Raw genomic sequence first — 23,089 nt, 5'->3', positions numbered from 1 at the left:
GGCAGAGGGATATTTTTGCCCACAGAACATGAAGGTGGAAAAAAGGTTGAAACGTGGTAAATCACTCAGCACAGTTGAGAACGACTTCCTAGACATGGAAAAATTCAGGTTGCCCTCAGTGAAACAGACATACATCTGAAACATTACACCAGGCTCCTGCACAAGGTCACTGAGATTGGTAGCCCCATAGCAGTGTGGACCATGCAGACAATGCTTGGCTTTACTTGTTACATGGGAAATCTACATCAACCATCAGGCTGGGTGAAGGCCTCATCCATATCCTCCACAGCTTCCTCACCTTACTCCCAGCATCCCAGCTGGCATTTCAAATCCCACTGGCTTCCTCCTGTCCATTCCACCAGGCTTCATCCATCAGCACAGATGCTGCCCAGACACCCTGGTGTGCAAGGGGCTTCCCTGCCATGGTTGTAACAAAGCTCCCTCCCCCAAGGGCCCACTCGGTCCCCCCCCCCCATGCTAATTACCACTGCCTCTTACTGAGAACTGCTTTAAGCATGGATTACTACTTTCTCCAGTTTTGTCCAGGAGAGCACAAACGACACTGTTTCAAACCTCTGCAGATAACCTACACCATGCTTCCCTTCCCTCAAATCTTTAGTTATGCAAGGCAAAATAAAATAAATAAATAAAGGTTGAAAACATTATTTTCTGGCATGTTCTTTTTTAGGTAAATTTATTTCTTTCCCCGTTTTCTGTTCCCTTCATGTCTTCAGTTAGATTTACTTCCAAATTTGTCCTGAATATATGTTCCTCATGTAACAAAGGCTCATTAAACTTGGACACAATGTCTAGCTGTTACTTCTTCCCTTCCTCTTCTCTGCAGCTGTACTTACATACAGGTAATACATTTGTTTTAGTCCGGATGGATCATGACATCCTGCACCTAAAAATCCCATAATTGCAGTGCTTTGCACCAGCCTCATCCACATCCTCACACAGTGATGGTTTAGCCTCTCCCAGCAGTGCAGAGCACAGACGAATGGCAGTGCTTCCCACTCAGATGACCTGACTTCTTTCCTCTTCACTTCTCCTCTGCCCCTTTTCCTGTCCATTCCCTCAGTTGTCTTCATTCACTTCAATATATTAAAAAAATAAAATAATAATTTAAAAAAAAAAAAAAAAAAAAAAAGGATGTGACAAAGCAGGTCCAGTTCAAGGTTACTGAGCAGCAGGGCTACAGCAAACCTCAGGCACCCAGCAGTGTCCCCTGGGGGACAGGAGGTGGGCACCTACTTGCTGCTTGCTGGTGTCCACTTACGACAAATGGTGGGACTGGTGTGCTGAAGCAACAGGACTTTAAACCTATCCCTATGGTAACTCTTCCTTTCTCCTCACATTGGCTGACCTCTAAAAAAAAACCTTCACAGTCTTGTCTGAGGGAGTGCCTTTATGTCAGTGAGTACAAAGCATTTCTATTGTATATAAAAATATTTCAGTCTTTTAAGGAATAAAAGACTTCCTTCTCTGTCTTGCTGACAGCATTTAGGGACTGAAGGATTTTAACCTTGAACTGAGATGAGGTTTTGGGTACAATATGGAGGATCAAGGAAGGCCTCATCCAACAATGCTGCATTCCCACATCTACCCACAGATGCACAAGTAACCAGCCAGAGATCAGGACATGGGATGAAGTCAAGACACAAACCTTCCAGAAACTTAAGATGACATGAGATAAATAGTGTGCCAGAAGGACCTGTCACATGGGATACAGTCTGCAGGCAAGTTTGTAAGCATACACCAGAGGTGCAAAACCATGTGGGAAATGGTCTGTGGGAAAAGTGAAAGAAAAAATGACAGAAAAATCTTGAAGAGCATGATCTCCAGCAAAATCACAATCAGTGTGATCCTCCATGAGAGTCAGACTAGAATCCTGCACAAAGTTTCTGAACAATAATGAAGAAAATCCAGTGACACAGTGAGAGTTCATGAGAAACAAGGAAGACGTCCTTGGCAGTAAACAGCAGGCATATGGCCAGTCTTTAAGACCATGGAGAAGGCTTCATTTTTACACCATGATTGTCCTGCCACACATCCCTTAGCCTGAACATCATATGCTATTCACAGAGCAGGTAGAAAGGAAGAATTAAAACAAAAGCAAAGAATACCAGTCCATGTACATTAATTCTATAAGCATATATAGTGCAATGTACTTCTCCAAAAACTTGAGTAATCTCCAGTTGCGTGTCTGATCCCTGACAAATGAGATGACGTGCATTTTAATGAGCATCAAACACAGCATCTGGGTCTGCCTTACCCAGAGGGCAGTTCTCAGGCTGGCAGTCATTCTCAGGCTGGCACACAGAACCTGAGTTTCTCCTTCCAAAGGCTCTCTGTTTCACGCACATGAGGCACAAAGGAGTTGAAACAAGTTATAGTTTAGAAAAATCTGAATCTTCCAATCTGCACCCAGTAGTGCTCATTTCCAGCCAGCATTCCCATGTACAGTGACCACAAATTTGTCTAAGTCAATACAGCCTTGTTAATAGTGAAACATGCAGGCGCCAAACTGCACAACCTCTCTTCCCCCTGAGATTCTGCTCCTAAACCGTGTTTGTGCAAAGGGAAAAAAAGCTGCAGCATTCCTTCCATTACTGTCAGTAATACAGCAGGACTCTTGTTTGCAATGTGCAACAGAGAGAGCTGCCAAGAAACTGGATCTATTGCTACAAGTTTAATGGCTATTATCTTTCCCCTCAAATGCCCTGAAATGCAAATATCTTATGGTTGTTGCATGCTTTGTCACAGTAATAGTCTTCGTTTACTTTAATTTCACATTGTTATTGCATAAAAAGACAGAATGAACCAGAGGGCAGGGGGCCTGTGTGAGGGACCATATGCATTTGTTCTGAAAGCCTTGGAAGGGACCCAAAAGCCCTGCTGTGCAGCAGATTGTTGAAGCAACCTTGTGCTCAGGTCAACAGAGCAGCTTGAAGTCTGTATAGGCGTTTGCATTTGGCACCCCAGGGACAGCCCTATGGGGTATGGGAGGGATCTGCCAATTTTCTCCATCATAGAAATAGGGTGGATACTGTGCTGAGCCAGACATGCAGCCTGGGACACGTATAATGGCACGGGAAGGCTCAGCAAGGTATCTGCGTCAAAGGCAAGCTCAAAAGCTGAAAATGGGGGCAAACAGAACCTGCAATACTAGACCAGGTATTCTGAGGTCACTAGCAACTACTACAAATGGTATAGCCACTTTTGGAAGTCAAAATGGTCATTGCATTCTGGGGACTGATGGTGATTTAGGCATCCACAGTTGTCCCCATTCCTCATTTAAGACTCTCATCTAAGGAGTCAGAAAGACTTTTTGACCACAAACGCGGTCACATTCCAGATTTCATTTCTGTCTAGGCTGGGACAGAGTGCTGTAAGAATGAGATGTGGGAAGGCAGAAGGCTAAAGAAGGCTTACCATAGGACAGGGATAATTCAGAAGTGTCTGCAGTGCAGTGCATTCTTTATACAACAGCAAAACAAAATGTCCAGAATATGGCTTACTCATCAGAACCTTTTAACCAAATATGGGGACACCATCACAGCTACAGTACAGCTATTTAGCAGTTGCAGTAGTCAGGTTGATTGGTACTACCAGAAAAGCTGATACTGATACCAGCAGGCTCTGGGATTAGATTTAAGACAGAGAAACTAGAACTCATTAATAAGTCAAAATCTAAAGTAATTCTTTCTTTTATGTTGTGTTTAAGTTGTTTGTCCCCACCCCAGTTTCATAGTCACACTTCTGTCCCAGAAACACAACCCATAGGCAGTCCAAATCATCACTGCACTCAGTCTCAAAATCCAGACTTATCTGTTGGGAAGTATTTTTTCCTACTAAAGACAGAGATAAAATATCTCTACATGATTTTTAAACAACAACAAAAGAAAAGCCAATAAGATAAACCAGACTTGCTCTGAGGTTGTGCAGGCAAGTTGCTTTGTTTACATTGTGTATTAGGAATGCCAAAAATAAACTCTGGCATGGTATGGCAAGTTTCCATATATCTTACTCTTTTACCATGTTTCCAAAGTCAAAACACAAAGTGTAAAACACAGGCCGATGTATTATGTAGTTTTTTAGTAATATCAGGTGTGATCTCTGCACTGGTACCTTCATTTTCCTCCCACTAAGCTTTTGTTCTCATCCAAAATTCAGAGGGGTACGGTCTCAAAACTAAAGAAGTCCTGTTATAAAAGCAGAGGCTATTTGGAGAAAAGACTGAGGTCCATCCCTCATTTAAAATATGACATTGATAAAGCACGGCAAAACCATTAGTGACAAAACATTGACACAAAGCCTTTCACAACAGAAATCATGTTCTGCTCCAGCCTTCCTATGATGTCATTTGTATCAACAGACTTAAATGAAAAAAATTCCACAGATTTGCTCTTGGTAAAGGTCCCATTTGAAGGAACGTGAAGAACTACTTTTTGTTTACCACAAAGATGTTCACCAACTAAAGTCCCACAGCATTAATGTTCGTAGAGAGGGGGAATTCTCCCTCTAGTGTCAAAATTGTTTTGTCGGATCAAGTTTAGATATCAAACAGAAACAGAAACTCAAACAAAACTCTGCAAACTCTGCTTGAGTTTACTGTCACCATAGGACACACAACAAAAGGAGCAAGACATACAAATGGCAGCATCTGTGAGATGGGCAATATGGGATTAACAAACAACAGGAATTCAGTTAAAGGTATTGTAAATGCAAAAACCCTCCTGATCTGAACAGGGACACCTTACATCTAGGTCATGTTGCTCAGAGCCTCATTTAGCCTGACCTTAAACGTCTCCAGGGATGGTGTATCCACCTTCAGCTTCAAATGAAAAGCAGCAAGAACCTCAGCAAGATACATTTTGTCTGGGCCGAGTCTGAATAGAGACACTTTCCATAGTACACAAAAAGCTCTTCACACAGTACGCTTTAAAGAACAGTGCTATGAGGGCAGTGACTCTGTACAATATCCATATGCAATTCAGAATAACACAGTTCAGGGACACTAGGGAGCTGAGTTCTAATTTGCCTCCTGATTTTAGACAAGTCTGTCAGTGAGCAACACTTCCTCTACAGGTAGAGTCTGTCTTTCAGTTTAATTCTGCCCTCACCTTACCCTGACATGCCTCAGTGTTTACTTCATTCCACAGCTTTCAAGATGTGCAATACTACAGACAAACTTACAATCAGAGCTGAGAGCAACTGAGGTTTAAGTTCTCCTTTCTGTACTTCCAACACATTAATTATTTGATACACAGCCTGCAGTTTACATAAACCTCTGAAACATAGCAGAGCGATTTACACTTTTAATTCCTGATCACTGGAAGTTAAGACCAAGAGGTAGAGAAGGTAGAAAAAGCTATAGAGATGGTGGTCTGTTTCGCTCAGGAAGTCCTCAAAGGTCAAAGAAAAAGGAAAAAAAATAAAAATAAAAAAATTGCTCCAACACGAAAGTAAATTAATAGGACAAAAGAGCAGGAAGGAAAAAAGAAGCAACAAATGAGGAACTTGCCAACCTTACTAGCAAGTTCTATCTACTGATTTCAAACAGTTGACTTAGAAGCTTTCAAATAGCAAACGTTCAAATCTCTCACAAGATGCTCATTTTTCACGTAAAATGCTCATTGAAGTCTACAGTGAAGAACATCCAGCTTTTCTGGGACTGATGGTCCTGGGATTTACATATCCTGTAGTGTGGGACATAAGAAGGCTACAACCAATGCCTCGCTGACTAGAATAGCAACTACCTCTGAACATTGGGGAAGTTCCCTCTGATCCGTTTGTACCAATAAAGATAGCAACACAGGAAAAAAAATCATGGAAGATGGCTTTCAAAAAGGAATCATTCTGATTTTTGTGTCCTACTGTGCAGGCACTCCAACAAAAAACAATACAAAAATATATTTATTCCTTAGAAACTTGAGTTCTGTGCAATGTGCAATGAAGTAATCTCCAGCACATGTTGATCAAGTGAAATCCATTAAAGTCACCTGCCAATACAATTGACTGAAATGAGCATAATATTTTACAGAGCATTTGAACGCTCACAGTGAAGCCCGATTCACAGCTCACTGGAACTACTAGTTTCTCCCCAGATATCCATAAGCTTCAGCTGGGGGTACTTTTTCATTTAAAGTTTTTTGCGACACCTACATGGGAATATATTCAGAGATTGCTTTTAAAAGTCTCCAATGATGTTTTCAATAACAAATGACCAAAAATGTTAGAGAAAGCATACAGGCTGTGCAGTGGCCATTGCTGGCAAAGCACCATGCTCTGATATAAGAGCCATCTGTGTAACAAGCAAAATATGAAAAAGCATCTGATTGATTGCCGTCAATTTGAGAACCTTGACCAGAAAGGAATTGACTTCAGCCCAGTTTCTTGCCAACAGTACAGTACAGAAACAGGTGGAAAGGACCCAATTAATAGCTTTCACAGAAACATTCCTCCTGTAGTGCTTGTCCTCCAAAAGTATTCATAAGTTTAAACTTAAAAGAATAATCCATAACAAATGCATTAAATCACTGTAGTTTCTGTTCCATCACAAAAGTGACCCTTTCCAGCACATTACTCACAGCAGAGATCTGTGGAAGTGTTACTCACAATAACCCAAACCAAGGAATATTTTGTTAAACTTGTTGTTGACAATAGCAGGCAGTAGTTAAACAGTTGCTCTGGAATCTTCTTACCAGCCAAGCTGTGCTCTCAATGTTCCAGGTTCCTTCAGTGGGGAGGGAGACCAGGAACATTTAGAGTCTGTTCTGAGAATAAGAGTGTGAGCTCAGGCTGAAGCCTCTATCCCAAGCATGATGTCTGTCAATGAGAATCAAAGTGTCATGTAGACTCCTGAAAACATAAGGCCACTTTGAGAGCTATAAATGTTGAATGCTCTGTTTATTGAGCGTGAACTGTGCAAGACATCTTTGAAGGAAATGACTGTACCAGGCAGATAAACACATTAGATTCTTTTCCTTATTTTTGCACACCTAATTTAAAAGTATTTGCCACAGCAATTTTCACAACGTTGTCCTCTGGTTCTTTGAACTTAGCTTGTATTTTCAAGGTATTGCTGACTGTCAAAGCCCTGTACCCTGTACACTTGGTTGCAAGATTATTTTTTGTTAATTCAGCATCTCAGTATCTGCATAATTCCCAAAAGGCAGTCAATGATTCTTTATTAGCTACATGTTCGTTTGCCAGCAGCAAGGCAAGGATCTGTGTGAAAGTACATCAACAGCAAGGTAAACCCCCTTTGCAGTAGGAGGGCAGATGGGAAAGTGAATCTCTGTGGCAAGGTGAACTCACAATACGTGATTATATATAAAAAACAATGGATTGAGAAACATTCCATAAGCAGTAAACTGCAATTACAGGAAAAAAGCAGACGCCGCCTTTTTAAAGGACTTTAGTATGCACTGATTGCAGTTTTCCTGTGGTTTACTCATGAGATACAAACACAAACGCATGCATACATGCACACACATACACGCACACACTTCCCATACCTCACTTCCATTCCCAATAATAGCCAAAATAAACATGAAAAATAATATTAAAAAAAACTCTGTATTCAGTAATATTCACACCAAAGAATATGTATAGATATATCCATTAAAATTATGAACATTTCTAAATATATCTTATGTATCATACATATATTTATATGTATAATTACATATCCACAGAAGTAGTCTTGCTGTGCTAAAGTCAGCAGTAAAAGCAAAAACAGGTTTCACAATAGGACACCCATATATGCATATGTACTGGCTGTTTGGTCTGTGAATTTATTTACAACTTAACTATATCATAATAAATGCTTACTGTTCTATTGTACAAACGTAATAGTAAAGGTTTAGGTTTGTTTTTAAATACAAAGACTGCAAATGAATACATGAAAAAAATTACACACCATGTACAGTATTTATAATTTATAAATGCAAAGTTAAGACCTCTTTAAATTATTGCACTTGCATATTTTTTGTTTTTCTTTTTTACAAAGATAGTTTATATGTATCATATATATATATATGTGAGTGTGTAAATATATATATATATAAAACAAATCTTTCAGCTCACTAAATGTATTAAAGTTGAATGCTAACTTGAAGTTCTTTCTTCTCCACATAACAGCCCAACCTGAATTTTGAATATATATGAATCTACTCAACAAATCAGTTTGACCTACCCTAGAAAGCAGTCCATAGTTTTAGGTATTTTGATAGAGTATACACCCGTATTACAATCGAGCACAGTTTTTGGTCAGAAAGCAAAATAAGAGTTGTGATGTGCCTTTGCTGGACTGGGATATATAACCTAAAGTTTGAATGCGAACTTCCTTGTAATAGTCTCCATAAAGTCTCTTCTGTGTTGAGAATGAAGAAACGGATTTGTACCACTTCACAGAACTGTTCCTGTGTCACAGTGTTAGAGGCAAATGCATTATTTAGAGAGAGTCGTAATTGTTTTGAGCATTGGGTGATCTCTATTTTAATGTGAATGTTGCTATCTGCAGTCACTACAATTTTAACGCTACATGGCCTAAATGCAGTCATAGCATCACACTGTTCCAAGTTTAAACACATGAAACAAGACTGCACCATATAAAAATATGAGTTCCACACTGCATGTCCCCTCCAACATAAATACACTTTAGCATATAGTCCCGCTAAAAACACTATTGCATTTCTCTAATGAAACTACTGAATTACATACTACATTACAAAATTTGTGGACTGAATATAACAACAGTGTTTCTGTCATTGCTCTAATAAAATATGCAACAGGTCAGATGAATATCACATTATGTCAACTCAGATATGTCAAGCTCAGATATGGCTTCAATTAGTCCTTTTACTTGTCCAGGACTTCGAAGCACAAAACAGGCCCAGACCACTAATGAAAATAATGATGTTCTGGGAGTACAGGGTCTAACACTTCTAGGGGAAAAAACAAATAAAAAGCCCTATTAAGTTTTTTTATTCATTCTTATTCATTTTATACATCATCAGGTTTTAGCAGGATCAAAATAGCTTCTGGAAGTTTAGTTTAATGAGACAGATTTCTGAAGTCTGAACAATTAAATCTCAGTGTATTAAACTTCCATTAAACCTCAAACAAAACTCAAATGTACTCGAGCTTTGGAAGTACTGATTTAAGGGTGGTTATTTTTCTACAGAAAATTTGCATGTCTGAATCTGTACTCTTTATATGCTAAGGCTGAATTTGCTTAGAAAACACTATGGCTGATTTTGTTAGTTTAGCTGCTAACAAAAAACAAGTTTTTTGTTACAGTCACCAGGAAAGCAAATCACAATTACTGGAACCAAAGTTTTTAATTCTATCAGACACTGTGCTATAACAAATGTGGTCTGGAGAGTTTGGTATTAGAAAAATCATCTGATTGACTTGAGACACTGGCAGTACAACTTATTGCCAATTTGATAAATTTGTTAGGGATGTATCTTCTGTATCAGTACTTACAAAATTCAACATGTAAAACACTGAATGAATCTGTTAAATATTTTGAATGTTAAGTGGCATCACTAGCAAAATTGTCTTTACTGCTCACAATGACTAAAAGATGGATTAAGAACCCCTTAACACAGACACAGTGTGCTTTGAACTATTTTTGCAAAGGTTGTAAGTTCAGCATTCAAAGAAGAGGCAGAATAACCGCAAATAACTCGCAAAGTAAAAATGTTCAGTTTAGTTGCTGGGGTGTCCGAATTTTGGAAAATATTTTTGTTGTCACCATATATCTGGATGATTTCAATGTCAATTAGGAGCCATTCACTGTATCTCAAGTGCTTAGCAGGTGCTCGATTTCATTACAGCGAAACTGCTAAGGAGTAAAGCAGAAGACAGCATGAGACACTGCCCATTTTGCATTGGTGTAATTGTTTCCTGCCTTTTTTATTACTCAATTTACTGTGGTTAACAATGAATTTCTGCACTTAGAATTGACTATACAACTGAAAAGAACTATGGGGCTGCTGCTAGGTAACCTGTATCAAACAAGTAAGATAATTTAATATTGATATTGATTAATATTTCCAACCTCTGGGATATTTGCTTAATGCAAAGGCCTAGGTGCAGTTATACATTATGTGATTATGCATCACATACTGTACACATGTACATACACTGGTATGTGCTCGACCATAACAGAAGGCAAAACTCAAGAGTTCAAGTCACCAAAATGAAACCCAGAAGATGGCACGCTAATTATAATGATACAGCTCAAAAGACATGAGAGGGAAAGAGAACTTGTGTTCTGTCTTCATTACTACTACTATCAGTTACAGTTACGCAAAAGGATGTGTTATCACAGAACCACTACAAGAGTGTTTTGTCTGTGAAAAAGCATCTAATGCAGTAGGGGCTGTATGTGAAAAGTATACAAAGATCATGTTGTGACCTACTGTGTGGATCAATACAAAGATTTTTTTCATCATTTTTGAGAAAAAGATGAAGGCAAAATAAATGTTCTTTAAACATACTCTGTACAATTGCACTAAGTTCAAAAGAGTGGCATTAAATGTAAGGTCCTAAAGTCTGTGCATAAAATGTTAAGGCTGAAGCCTAACTGAAGCACAGAACTGTAAACACAGTATTTTAGTTTTCTTCCGTCAGCTATTCTTTTGCAAAGAAAGGCAGTTCCAAGTCTTGACATTTTGCTGAACTAAGGGAAAAAAAACAAATGAAAAAAGGGAAAAGTTTCCCAATTTCACTCATCTTAGGATGGGGGAAAGAGCAGTAGGAGACATGCAGTGTCACTGTACAACACAAAAGCTAGTCTATACAAAATTTTTTGATTTATTGTGATGGTACCACAGTTCCTCTTCTGAGGCTTGACTTTTCTGACAGGGCTTTTGTTTCCAGCAGATAGCACACTTCAGGCATGTTTCTAATACCTTTTGGAATACAACTCAGCAGGTAGCAATAAATATGTTGACTTTAGTTATCAGTAAGCTAGGCAAGGAAATCTTTGCTGTCACATTTACATTTTAATCTGAGGCTTCTGTCACTATAGATATGAAAACTACAACCAGAACTATGCCCATATACCTCTCCTTATTGGAGATAAACATCCATCACTTCCAGTGTTTAAGGGAGGAGTTATCTAGTTCTTCCAATGTTTGCTTTGTGGGTGACAGACAATTTGTATCGTGACACTTAATGAAGTACTGTAAACCTTTAACCTGAATGTTGTTTTTCTTTTGTTTGCAGCAAGAGAATTCACCATAACCTAAGCATGAATTATAGTCTCCAAGGATTCTGCTGGAGTTCAAACTGATTACAAGTAGATCACACATAAACATTCACACTAGCAATGGGTATATTGTTCTATTTATAGCCAAGAACTCCCAAGTGACACTGGTGTTAAAGCCAGCCACAGTACAGTATAATAAAAGTACCATTGAAACCCTTACTAGAAAGATACAATTTAGAAGTACCCCCTAAGATTTCCCCCCGCCCCCCATCAGTTTTAAATTAAGGCCTCAGCAATGTAGCCCATGAGATAAGGCCAGTCTTTATTTTCACAAGTTGTTAGTTCTCTTTTGATAGCTGATTCCAAAACATCTGGGTGTCATTTTCACTCTGTTCGTGTTGTGTCACTGGTGTAGATCAGAAGATTGGCTGCCAGAGTCATTTAGCTGAGGAAACGCCATGAGTGCTACCTTCATAGGCAGATTTGCTTCTTAGCATTTTGTAGCTTTTCTTTTTCCTTCGTCAAATAAAAATCTTAAAAACGAACAAACAAAAACATACAACAAACAAACTAAACCAACTCCCAAATGGATGCTTTTAGGGTTAAAGCAATCTGTTGCTGCTGTTCAGTCATCAGTCTTCACAGGAAGTGAATCTGAGGTTCCAGGAGCAATGGACTGGGAAGTAATCCATATAAAGGCTTCTTCACCTCTCGTTACTTTCTCCCATTGATTGAGATTGTCCCTGGAGATACAAAATAGTCAGAGAGGAAAACACTCTAAGTTGAATGAGATTTCTTCCTAGTTATATTCTCTGCTGTACTACACTTCATGATGTAGCTTTATGAACAAAAGTGCTAGTATGTCACCAAGCTATCATCATTATATTCTTTCATCCTATGTCTTAAGTTATCTCATTTTACAATCCTGTGTAGATAGCATACCTGTTGACCTATATATAAGCCTATGCCACAACTTCAGCATGAGCACTGGAGATAGAGGTTAGCACCTGTATCTATTACAATTCCATAGCTCTCCTGGCTGCAGAGGAAACCCAGCTGGACCCATGCCTGCACAGTCTCTGAAGCAGCAGTCCAGAGGCGCTATAGGGATCGGAACTCTTGCCAGGAAACTTCCTTCACCGGAAACCACAGAAGCACATTAAACCTTCTGAAACTTCTGTGCAGAGGTTGCCTGACAATGTGTAAGATGTTTCATACCAACATCATAGCATTAATCTGCAATTACTAGTGTGGAAATATACCTATCAATCTGCTACAGCAAAAGAATGCCTCTTCCTCGAGACAGATTTTGTTTTCATGGTCTCACAGCCTGACCAACTCCCAAGTCCAAGTGACTTGGAAGGCTATGTTAATGATAAATAACATTAACCATACTTTGCAACCTATGGAACAAATCTAGCATTCAGTCTTCACATGTAGGGAGAAGGAGAGCAATCCCAGTTGTTCCAAGTTTATAATATCAGGAATCTAGTTACTAAAACAATGGTTCTTAGATGTTTTCAGTAAACAGGATGATAAACCTATGAAGATCCTATATGATGCAAGCAATATTATTGCATTACATTTGAATTTATATGGTAGTTCTCGTGATTTTTACATCACAGATTTGCTGAAACAGTTGATAAAAAACAGCAAATTATGAACTGGAAATACAACAAACAAACAAGAAGAGAAAATGTTACATTTTCCAGCAGTGGGGGACGGAAGGGTCTAAGAAAGTCTACGAAAGAAAGCTGGTGCCCTCTAGGGGAACACCTTTATCATTTTATGCAAGCACATTTTAACCTAAACTTCCTTTGCTCCAAGCCAACTGGAAGACATGAAACCAGCATTAATATAACACCGAAGCTCAGTAAATACAATCAAATGCCAAAGATTAGAAAAACTAAATTGTCACTATTTCCAGGTCCACTTCCCAATACTGGGAAAGTAATGAGGAGAAATTCAGCTAAACTATTTGTAAACTGTATCTATTTCAGCAGCAAATCAGAAACCTGTAGGCACATGGAAAACTATTTAAAAATATTTGGTTAAATTTAAAAGAGAAATCACTTTCCCTCATTCCAAAATAAATATATATAGATTGCTCTAAAAATATATATGTATTTTTCACCATGGAAACTAGAAAAGCTATAAAGAGCACAAACACACTATTGGATAAAGAAAATTCTCAGCTACAAAAAAATGTTTTTCAGTATATTCACTATGATCAATTATGCATTTTCACCAGAGAAGAGCCTGTGCCCTATGGTTGTAAAAATATTCATGGTTGACAGAGCCTGGCTTGCCTTTCATGTCACTGTTGCCACTGCTGAAACACACCACCCATCACCTCACTGAGCTCATATTCGCCTTTTGGTCTCCATAAATGTTCAGCATATGTTGATTAATGCCAGTGGGTGCCATTTTTTCCACATGAAGGAATTCATTCATACACCTTTGCTTCATAAGCACTTCCATGTCAGACACCATTTTGACAGACTTCCCCTCTGCTGCCATCATTCACATGGCAACAACATGTAATGGGATATTGGTGGGAAAGTTTGACCTCTACTGCCATTCCACCAACAACTACCTCAGGTACCATGTGCACCAATCTACAGAAAGTAATTCAGAGAGCAGTTCAGCTCTAGAACTATCAAACTGCTCATCAGAAGATCTCATGGCAGGAAACAGATTTCAGGAAGCAATTAAGTATTACAAAAACCGAACTCTATCCCAGCATCCATGCAACCACTTTTGTACCAGTTCTGCAAATCAACTTTATGTCCCTTCAGTTGAGTACTGAAAGACAGATGACCAAGTTCTACAACTCACTTCTGAAACTCTTACTTGCATGCATTGTTGGAAAGCAAAAGATACAGGTCTTCCAAGAACCCTGCTCTCAAAGATGAAGCTATGCAGTCTCAACCTCTCCCCTTAGCTTCTCAGCCTAATTTCTCATCAAGACAAATAACAATGCTTACTTATGAGTAAAGACACTGACAGGCTTATGCAAATGTTTCTACTGTAAGTATAAACTCATTTTTTAAGACCTCTCATTTGACCATGCTAGTAACAAAACATTCCTAGTATCCGTAACTTTCCTAATATGTCTTTTTTTTTCATCAATATGAATAATTCTTTGTCCATACCCTGCAAGACACTTTCAAAGAACCACTGAATGGTTTGAGTTGGAAGGGACTAAAAACTGCTAGCATTTTACCAACCAACTGCTTTTCCTTAGAGAATACAGATTAAACGTTTTCACGAAGAGTACTGATTTCAACAGGTCAGTCAAGATTGCCATGGTATCAGATAGAATTATTGGAGTGCGCTACCTACAAAGAGATCTACCATCATTCCAGAGTAAAAGAAGCCAATTGTTAAAGGACACTTGTCTCTCCTTCAGAAGACCCCAAGCTACATTCTTGATGATTGGAAGGACAAGGCTACATTTTTCTTTCCTACATTTCACATCCCTATGCTCCAATTTACTGGTTATTCTATGTTGGGGCACTATTTTTTCCGTTTTCTAACAGAAATGTTCAGATACAAAATTAAATGATATGCAAAAACTACTTTTTTAATGAAATAAAATTCTTGTTTTCTGCCAATCTTACTTGTATCATGTTGAAATAAAAATGACAGAGTGAAATTGCTCCAAATCACATGAGATAGAGATACATAATCGCTGAACCTGTTTCCCTCTAAATACTTTTAGCATCAAGCTCATTTTAATCATCTGTGTCTGCAAATCTGTGTTGGACAGACCCAGTCAGTAGTTATTGCCTCTGGGTTTCTACATAAATTACCATGAGAAATATAACCCCATTTATCTACATGCAAATTCCCAAATTAAAAGTGTGTATTTCCAGAAAAACTAGTTTGCTTTTTCTTTAGCTGAGCTGCCTGCTATGCAAAACCTTACACATTTACTCACCTGCATGCTCGGAGTAGTGGCCCAGTTGGAGGAAAGATCTGTGCAAGTGTAGTGTAACATGGGATGGCTACAGCATTGTAGAATCCAATCTATGAAAAACAGCAACGAACAAAAATTAAATGTTGCCAAATTAAAACTCTGAAAGTAAACAGCCGACTAGAGCTAAGACATCGAGCGCTTACTTAATTACTGCTTATGTTAGGAATTCACACTTACACATCTCACCTTAATATGCAAAGACTTTAAAATGAGACAGTAATAGTGAAGAGACTAATAATTACAAGTTGCTTTCTCACCTCTCTCTAATGATTAAGATGCCTGTTTCAGATAGGATTTTCTACAAGATCTTTTACTCTCAATTGATTTAACTGATTTTTCTCAGGATCTATCTGGCTTTTTAGTGGCAGTAGTGACAAGAAGACATTCATGTGATGGAAAAAAAAACCCCAAACATTTTAAAAGCAGAAAAGTTGCTCAGAATATCCAAAATACGATGAGTTCTTGATTTTTCTGATATCCTCCAGAGTATGTATTTCATAGCTCAATTTACCTGACATGCTACAGGCTTTGCACCCTGGTAAAGTTCCTGTTTTCTTTTCATATATGCAGTGGAGTGGTATACTTTTACCAGTATCATAGAAACTTACACAGAGAATGAGCACACTGTCAATGATATATAATTAATGTAGGCTTACCATCCTATGACTGCTACCATGCTGCAATTGATTTATCATGCAACGTGGGTTTATTTAGAAATACAACTCTTAAAATCAAGGATGACAGCTAAAATTCAAATTCACTGAAACACCTTTCATTTACTCTCATGACAGTCACTATATGTTCCCTTTCTTAGGGACAGAATTTTCAAATGCTTGATAGTGATATATGACATGTGTACTGTAACCAAAATATTTGATTAAGAAATATCTCTCCTTTTAGTAGTCTAAACATTGGTTCTTTTTCAGAAATCAAAGTAACTCTTGCCTTTATTGTCCTTACCTCCATCAATAGGAAGATTCCTCCCATACTGTTATGTAAACAAATCCATTTTGTACTTTAAAAAAAGACATTTTTCTGACCTAAGAATCTATGTCAGATTTAAAGTAATTACAGTGTAACTGATGGAAAGAAACTGCATTAGGCCAGAAGGCAAGGCTTGTCGGTTCATCAGCAGTCATAGTCAAATCTGTTCATCTTAAAAGAAGCAGTTTTCTGCTTTGCATACTGCATTACTTTCATCCTATGTGTTTCGGGTGTTTTTTTCATCTCAGTTTTTTTTTGTTTTGTTTTGTTGTGTTTTTTTTTGGTTATTGGTTTGCTAAGGCGGCTAGTTATATTTTTCTGGAAAACAGCAGATTGCACCATATCTGACAAAAAATACGAGTGGGATGATAGGTACAGTCACACTGTAGATTTCTTAAAGGGAAGTGTGCTGCTACTGCAAAATGTGAAAAAACTTTCAAGAAAAGTAAATAAATTTACAGTAAGTTCCAGCTAATCTTCTTTATGGAGCTCCAGTATTTGAAACAAAGCATCTTTTTTTGAAGCTTTGAAAGCTCTTTGAGGTTAAAATGTACCTCATCGAAAGAGAAAAAGAAAACAAAACAAACAAACAAAAACAACAACAGCAACTAACTGGTTTGGATTCTGAATAAAGATCAGCTAACTAAAAATGCTCATTTGCAACAGTTTAAATTTCTGACAGGAGTAAACTCACCCAAATCCCTTTGGTAAAAGGCTTGGGTTATCTTAATAAATAATTCCAGACTCAGTTTTACATTGCCTGTGGCTAGACACATTTCACTAGACACATAGCCTCCATTTCACTCAGGCACGAATGATCTATTGAAGTCAGATTGATTATTGTTGATAAGAGAGGCATAGTATATATATATCCTAAGATGTTTAACAAGGAGGAACTAGGAAATATCTTTTGCTTCTGAAACAAACTGCTATTGCCTCTTCCACTATGCATACTAAATATATTTATAGCTTTGACAGCTGGATTTTTAATGTTAACAATGAAGCATTTTAACTATGAAATAACTCCTAATATTTTAATCCTTGCATAAAAGTGAACTTTTAATTTTCAATCTAAATAAACAAATTTCTGAGCTAAATATTGAATGGCTTGACTCTTTTAAGTCGCTGCATAGTTTTGACTTTTCTATTCTCCTCAAAGATTTCAAAACTCTTAGGCTGTGAGGATGAGTGATATTCATGAGTCCAGTAGAAGCCAAAGAAGAAAATACACTTTGAATGTGCAGTCTTGGTATGACCACAAACACTGCTTAATTCTCAAGAGAAGCGTAGAAAAGGAGGGTGACGGGAGGCTGACTGATCCAACAACCCAAGTGAGAGAAAATGCCAACTACAACTATTTTCATCAAAGATAAGTATTTGAGGCATAATTATTTTTTCAGAGATTGCATGTTTATACAACTCCTCTTTTCTTAAACATAATTGTCATTTAAATAAGGTGTTAATGCTTTAATTAAAATCCACATAAAAATACAGGATCCTAAACTCATTAGTACTTTCTGTTGGAGCCTAAGGAAATGGATGATAATGCTTCATTAAACTCTGCCTCTACAGGAACATAGGCATGGTTACTTTCACTGTGCTATCTATGTTCTAAATCTCACATTTTGCTGTAACACTGTTGTGAGACACAGAAGCTACAGCTCCACTCTCAAGCTGGTTTTCAGTCTTTTTTGGGGGGGTAGTGCAGGGTGTTAATATCTTACTGTTATACTATAAAGAAGTACACATCAGAACACAGAGTAGAAGAACCTACAAAGACGGTTCTTGCAACAATACTCATCATGTTTTAAAGAGAAAAAAAATAGCTTTTTTCTTAGATCTGTACTTTCACCTTACTAGCAGTTCTTTAATAAATGCTAAGAAGTACATACTGTAAAACTGTATGCTTTCCAAGATGTTCAAAGATAACAAATACAGAGTGTGGAAAAATAAACCAAGTGCAGAAAAACAATTCTCTTCTTATTGGGCTTATACTTGACACATGAATTTAAACAATTACTGCCAATTACTTATTACAATAAGGGTAATAGGTTTACGCAAAAATATGATTGAACATACAGAGTTATGTTTCAGAATAAAAAAATTTCCAAAGTACTGCTTATCAAATAATTAAGGTAGAGCAATTTTCCATTTAGAGGACTGAATAATGAAGAACCACAGATGTGTGAGTGCCTCTGTCCTGCTACAGGGCCAAGCTGCTTTTTCTTTGAGTACTTAAAGAACTTTACTAACATTTGCCCAGTGTCTCCAGAAAGCCACAGAGATAGCAGATAGCAACCACAATGTCTGAGTTTGGTTGTGGACAACAAACCTCTTGTATTAATGACATATTGCCACGTAACTGATGCCCATGTAACCACTTGGATAGACATTAAAAATACTTAAGAAAAAACCTTCACATCCTGACTTATTTCATTTTTTGCTATTGATTTATCTTGAAGAGAGTCTTTAATCCACATGCCATTCGTTAATGCCAGTGAACACCTGATCTTATTTGCACATTAAAATAGCATGATATATTAAATATCTGACCATATGCCAGCAGAGTGACATTTGTCTTTTCAAATTCAACAGTCCTCTAACTTGTCATAAATTTAGTCTTTTGGTTTTTTGACACTTCTTAAAACTTTGAAGTACCTATGAGACTACCCTTCCTTAGTATTACTTTTTTTACCTCCTTTCACCAATTTTACCAGATAGGGAAGAACATAGTACATACAAAAGTTACTTAAGTTTTCATATTAATAATTTTGCCAGAGGCCTGCTACCTATTCACAAAAGCTTCCTGTTAAGAGGAATGAAAGAATGGCAAGGTAAGAATGGAAGGTAAAAAGGCAACAAGGTGTAAATTGCTGCACTGGGAATTACAAGAACAAAAAGAGCACTAATAAATAATCAGAAGAAAGACTTCAATTTTTCTTTCTAAAACTGCATGATCATTTCCATGCCAGAAATATTGATTGTATCTGCCTAAATCATTCCTTAAGCCTTATTATTATAAAGGAAGTACAGTTATGTTGTATAGTAACTTCAGACAGAAAGAAAAAACATTTTGTCATTTCAGTAATGTCTCTGAAAACAAATTTTCTGCTGCCACTTAAAAAAAACCCTATAACATTTTGTTTTGCGTACAAAGCATAGAATTTAGCAAACCACATACTCTGGCATAAAGAGCAACATTTGTTAACACATAAAATGTTTTTCAATACTTCTTTTAACACTATAAAACAAGTATCATTTTACAAAGAAAGTTCATACTTGACCCTGAGGGACTTCATCTTTCTTGTCTCTGTCCATCATAGGAATGGGTTGAATACCTGTTTTTTTCATTTCATCACCCTGGAGAGGAGATTTGGAAAACAAAATTTTAGAGTACTAAGATCAGAATTACTTCCCATTTCCTACTGCGTGTGGATCTGAAAATCCATAATTTATAATAATGCAAGGTACCCAAATAACACAATCTGAGAAAAACACCTAAGGTGAAGACCTATTTTTTTTTTTTTTACTCAATGCACTCATATTTTCCTTCTTTGCAAAGGCCTATCCTTACAAAGGGGTAGCTGGAAGGAAAAAAAAACAAAACCAAATAAATCAGATTTACCTGCTGACTCATAGATAGTCACACCTTTGGAAATGTTACCTGTTTAAAGCACTACAATACAATTACCAGTAGAACACAACTCACCTATCCAAGGAAAAGCTGATTGAGGAAGATGAATTTACAATGTACCCACTTTGTCAACAAACCAGTTTCTATGACCAAAGATGAGGAGCGTATTTTGATAAAATTGCATGCCAAACAGCCTTCTTAAGTACATTAATGCACCTAAATGCATAAGAAGGACACTCTGAGAACAGCAGTAACCCAAAGACCAGATCTTTGTGAAAAAGAAAACTACATCTTTACCAATAATCAAGGTCAGCTCTGAGGGAAAAATAAAAATAAAAATCAAGAAAGTTCAGTATTATGTTCATTATTCAATTTTGAAAGAAAAAGATATCTGAAAATCACAGAACTGCTTAGATTTGAAAGGAATTCTTAGGACCACCCAGTCCATTCAGTTTACCGGGCTAGGTCACTAACAGCAAGTTTTGCAGGACTTCCCATTTGGATTTTGAATATTTAAAAAGTATCTTCTTTTGTTTAGTTGTAACACACATACTAGGAGTACAATTTTTTTTTTTTTTTTTTTTTGCATTCAATACGTGTAAACACATATATGAAATGATGCTAGACAAAAGATGCTATAAAAATACTTCCTGTATCTTCATAGTTATGAATATGATCAGAAAAGATGTTAAAGAAACCCTAATATTTTTTGTATCATAATTGCAGAACAGCTACAGAAATAGAATGACTTATAATACGTTACTTAGAAAACATTGAAGAAAGATTAGTAACTGCCCAGTTGCGCACATCTCAGAAAAAAAGAAAAAAAAAAAAGAAAGAAAAATCACAGCAGATGTGATCTATTAGTAAGCAATTCATTACTGTGAGGGTGGTGAGACACTTGAACAGGTTGCCCAGAAAGGCTTAGGATGTCACCTTCCTGAAAGCATTCAAGGCCAGGCTGGATGGGGCTTGAGCAGCCTGGTATAAAAGGGAGGTACCCCTACCTATTGTGGGGGGAGGGGGTGTAGAACTAGATCACCTTAAAGGTCCTTTCCAACCCAAACCATTCTTTGATTCTATGATATGGTCCCACATGACATCCTGATATACTATTAATCTAGGAAAAAAGTAATTCAAAAATTTCTAATCTAAATTTGATCCATGAACTTGTAATATTAAATGCACTTCTATTAACTCAACTTAGGCTAAGAAAATGGCTTAACATCTGGGCAGGCTCAGCTATATCTATATTTCCATCTTTACTATTGTTTAGTAGGAAAAATTAGTTTGATCCTTCATTCTCTACTATGTTCATAAGACTTACATTTAAAAAATAATTTTAAGTCTCATAAAATAAACAAGTAGAGTTTGTACTTTGTGAGGCACATCAACGGTACACCTCCATTATATTGCTTACAAGAACATTCACTTGCCAGTGTTGACGTTTCAGAAACTGAACGCAGCATTTGATTTTTGAGCATATAAAGTTTACATTTTACAAATATATTTATAGTCTGAGTTGATCATAACTAAAAGAACTAGAATTTTTAAATACAGAAAAACCACAAACACATGCCATGCATATCTTTAATTCCATAATTAGCACATACAAGGCAAGACAAAAACTTCCATATTACATGCATACAAAAACAGCTCTGTGGGCCTGATTTCCATTTTACATCTATATAAAATGGAAAGAAGCCCACTGAATTCTGCTGACTCCACATGGCACATAACAGAACAAAACTTTATGATACACGTGCGATAACATTTTTGAAAATAAAGAATATATTCTAAAACTACATAATTCAACTCCATGCAACATCCTCAGAATTTTTTTGCTGACATCCTCAAAGTTGTTACATTTTCTCTTTAGAAACTAAACAATTAGAAAATTTAATCCTGGACAAAAGTTATGTTAGAGATTGCATCTTTATTTATGGACATGATTACTTTAGCAAAGCTCAATGTCATGTTTCAATTCTCAGTACATCTTACATGTGGTGTAACTTTCAATACACTAAAAATCAGATTTCCATCTCTGAGACCCAGTTTTTCATTTGGCTCACAAATTTCCAAACACTGAGATCAGAAAAATTTTAAGGTTTGTGACATTTGCTGTAGCACTTCTTGTATTCATACTGCAAGTTTATGAGTGTGTTTTAAGGAAGCTGATATCATAGTTTGGGTTTCTCTCTAGGAATAGGTTCTTCACCTTAGCAACTCATAACAAGGTAGAGATTTTCTTGTATATTCTGTTGCTTGGTCACTGTATGATAGAATATACTTCCCAAATTTAAATACAGGAGATAAAACACAAGAAACACACGTACCTCAGCCCAAAACTCAGCATATATATCGTTGGCTGTCATTCTGGTAACTGGCCACAGTTTTGTTACAGAACACAAATCACAAGCAGTCATCATCAGACCAATCACTCTGTCTCTAGAATAAAATAACAGTAAATTCAGTTTGGTAAGGACTTAAGTACCATATTCCAAGGTTTTTATTTTCCACTCCTCAATTCCATCTTCAATAAAGTAGAAACAATATAAAAATTTCCCCACCTTCTTTTCTTCACTACTTATAACTAAATTCATAGGAATGTACACAAGAATGCCTGTTATGAAACTACTACGCCTTTCCCCTCATTTTCTGAAAATAAAGTACAAGCCTATGGAAAGAAAATAGCATATCCTGTTGCCACATTTCTTTCCATTATTTAAAGAGAAGTGAACACATATTCCAAAAAGGAGAAACACTAGTTCTAGGTCACTCTCAAGGAGCTCCATTTACAGGTAAGCTCTTCTTCCTCCACTTCTCAAAAGTATGCCGTTCATATTCCTGCTTCTGACAACAGCCAGTGTCTGGATCATCAAACTCAATTTCTGTCTGAAAAAATTACTCAAGATCTGCCTTAGAAAACAGTGGATCAGGTGTAGTTGATCTGAATGCAAGCTCTGCTAAAGCAATATTTGAACTATAGAAAATGAGGTCACCGCAACAGCCCCAATGCTGCAGTCATCAGAGAGAAGTCACTGCTTTAGTGGAATGAATTCCACACCCAGCAGAAGATTTCCACACATTACCCTGTCCTTCACAGAATAACTGAACAAGATCTACCGGTCTGCAAAGCTTATTAGCATAAAACACTAAAAAATATTTTTTTAAACTGTTTTCTAGCACTTGTCTTCTATTCCTTAGATATACAGTGTTTGAGTATATACTGAGTTTTATAAAGATAACTGTCAAAGTA

The 23,089-nt window shown here is 37.1% G+C and overlaps 1 protein-coding gene across 5 annotated transcripts in view; it reads right to left on the bottom strand.

Moving 5' to 3' along the window:
- Positions 1 to 7,565: 7,565 nt before the first annotated feature.
- The window catches only part of PDE10A (phosphodiesterase 10A), a 337,941-nt gene continuing 322,417 nt past the window's right edge, over positions 7,566 to 23,089 (bottom strand). For all 5 annotated transcript variants that reach the window (XM_085543452.1, XM_085543451.1, XM_032443890.2 and 2 more), the window contains 4 exons: positions 22,167 to 22,278; positions 19,476 to 19,556; positions 15,174 to 15,262; positions 7,566 to 11,973 (listed from right to left, as the gene is read on the bottom strand). In XM_085543452.1, coding sequence (XP_085399578.1) covers positions 11,856 to 11,973; positions 15,174 to 15,262; positions 19,476 to 19,556; positions 22,167 to 22,278 — 400 coding nt within the window. In that variant the 3' untranslated portion in view covers positions 7,566 to 11,855. The remainder of the gene's footprint in view (positions 11,974 to 15,173; positions 15,263 to 19,475; positions 19,557 to 22,166; positions 22,279 to 23,089) is intronic.

This window comes from Coturnix japonica, chromosome 3 (genome assembly GCF_054131305.1).
Source record: "Coturnix japonica strain WE chromosome 3, WE-NBRP24, whole genome shotgun sequence".
Lineage (NCBI taxonomy): Eukaryota > Metazoa > Chordata > Aves > Galliformes > Phasianidae > Coturnix > Coturnix japonica.
Note: the sequence above shows the minus strand (reverse complement) of the source record. Positions and strands in the feature narration are given on the sequence as shown.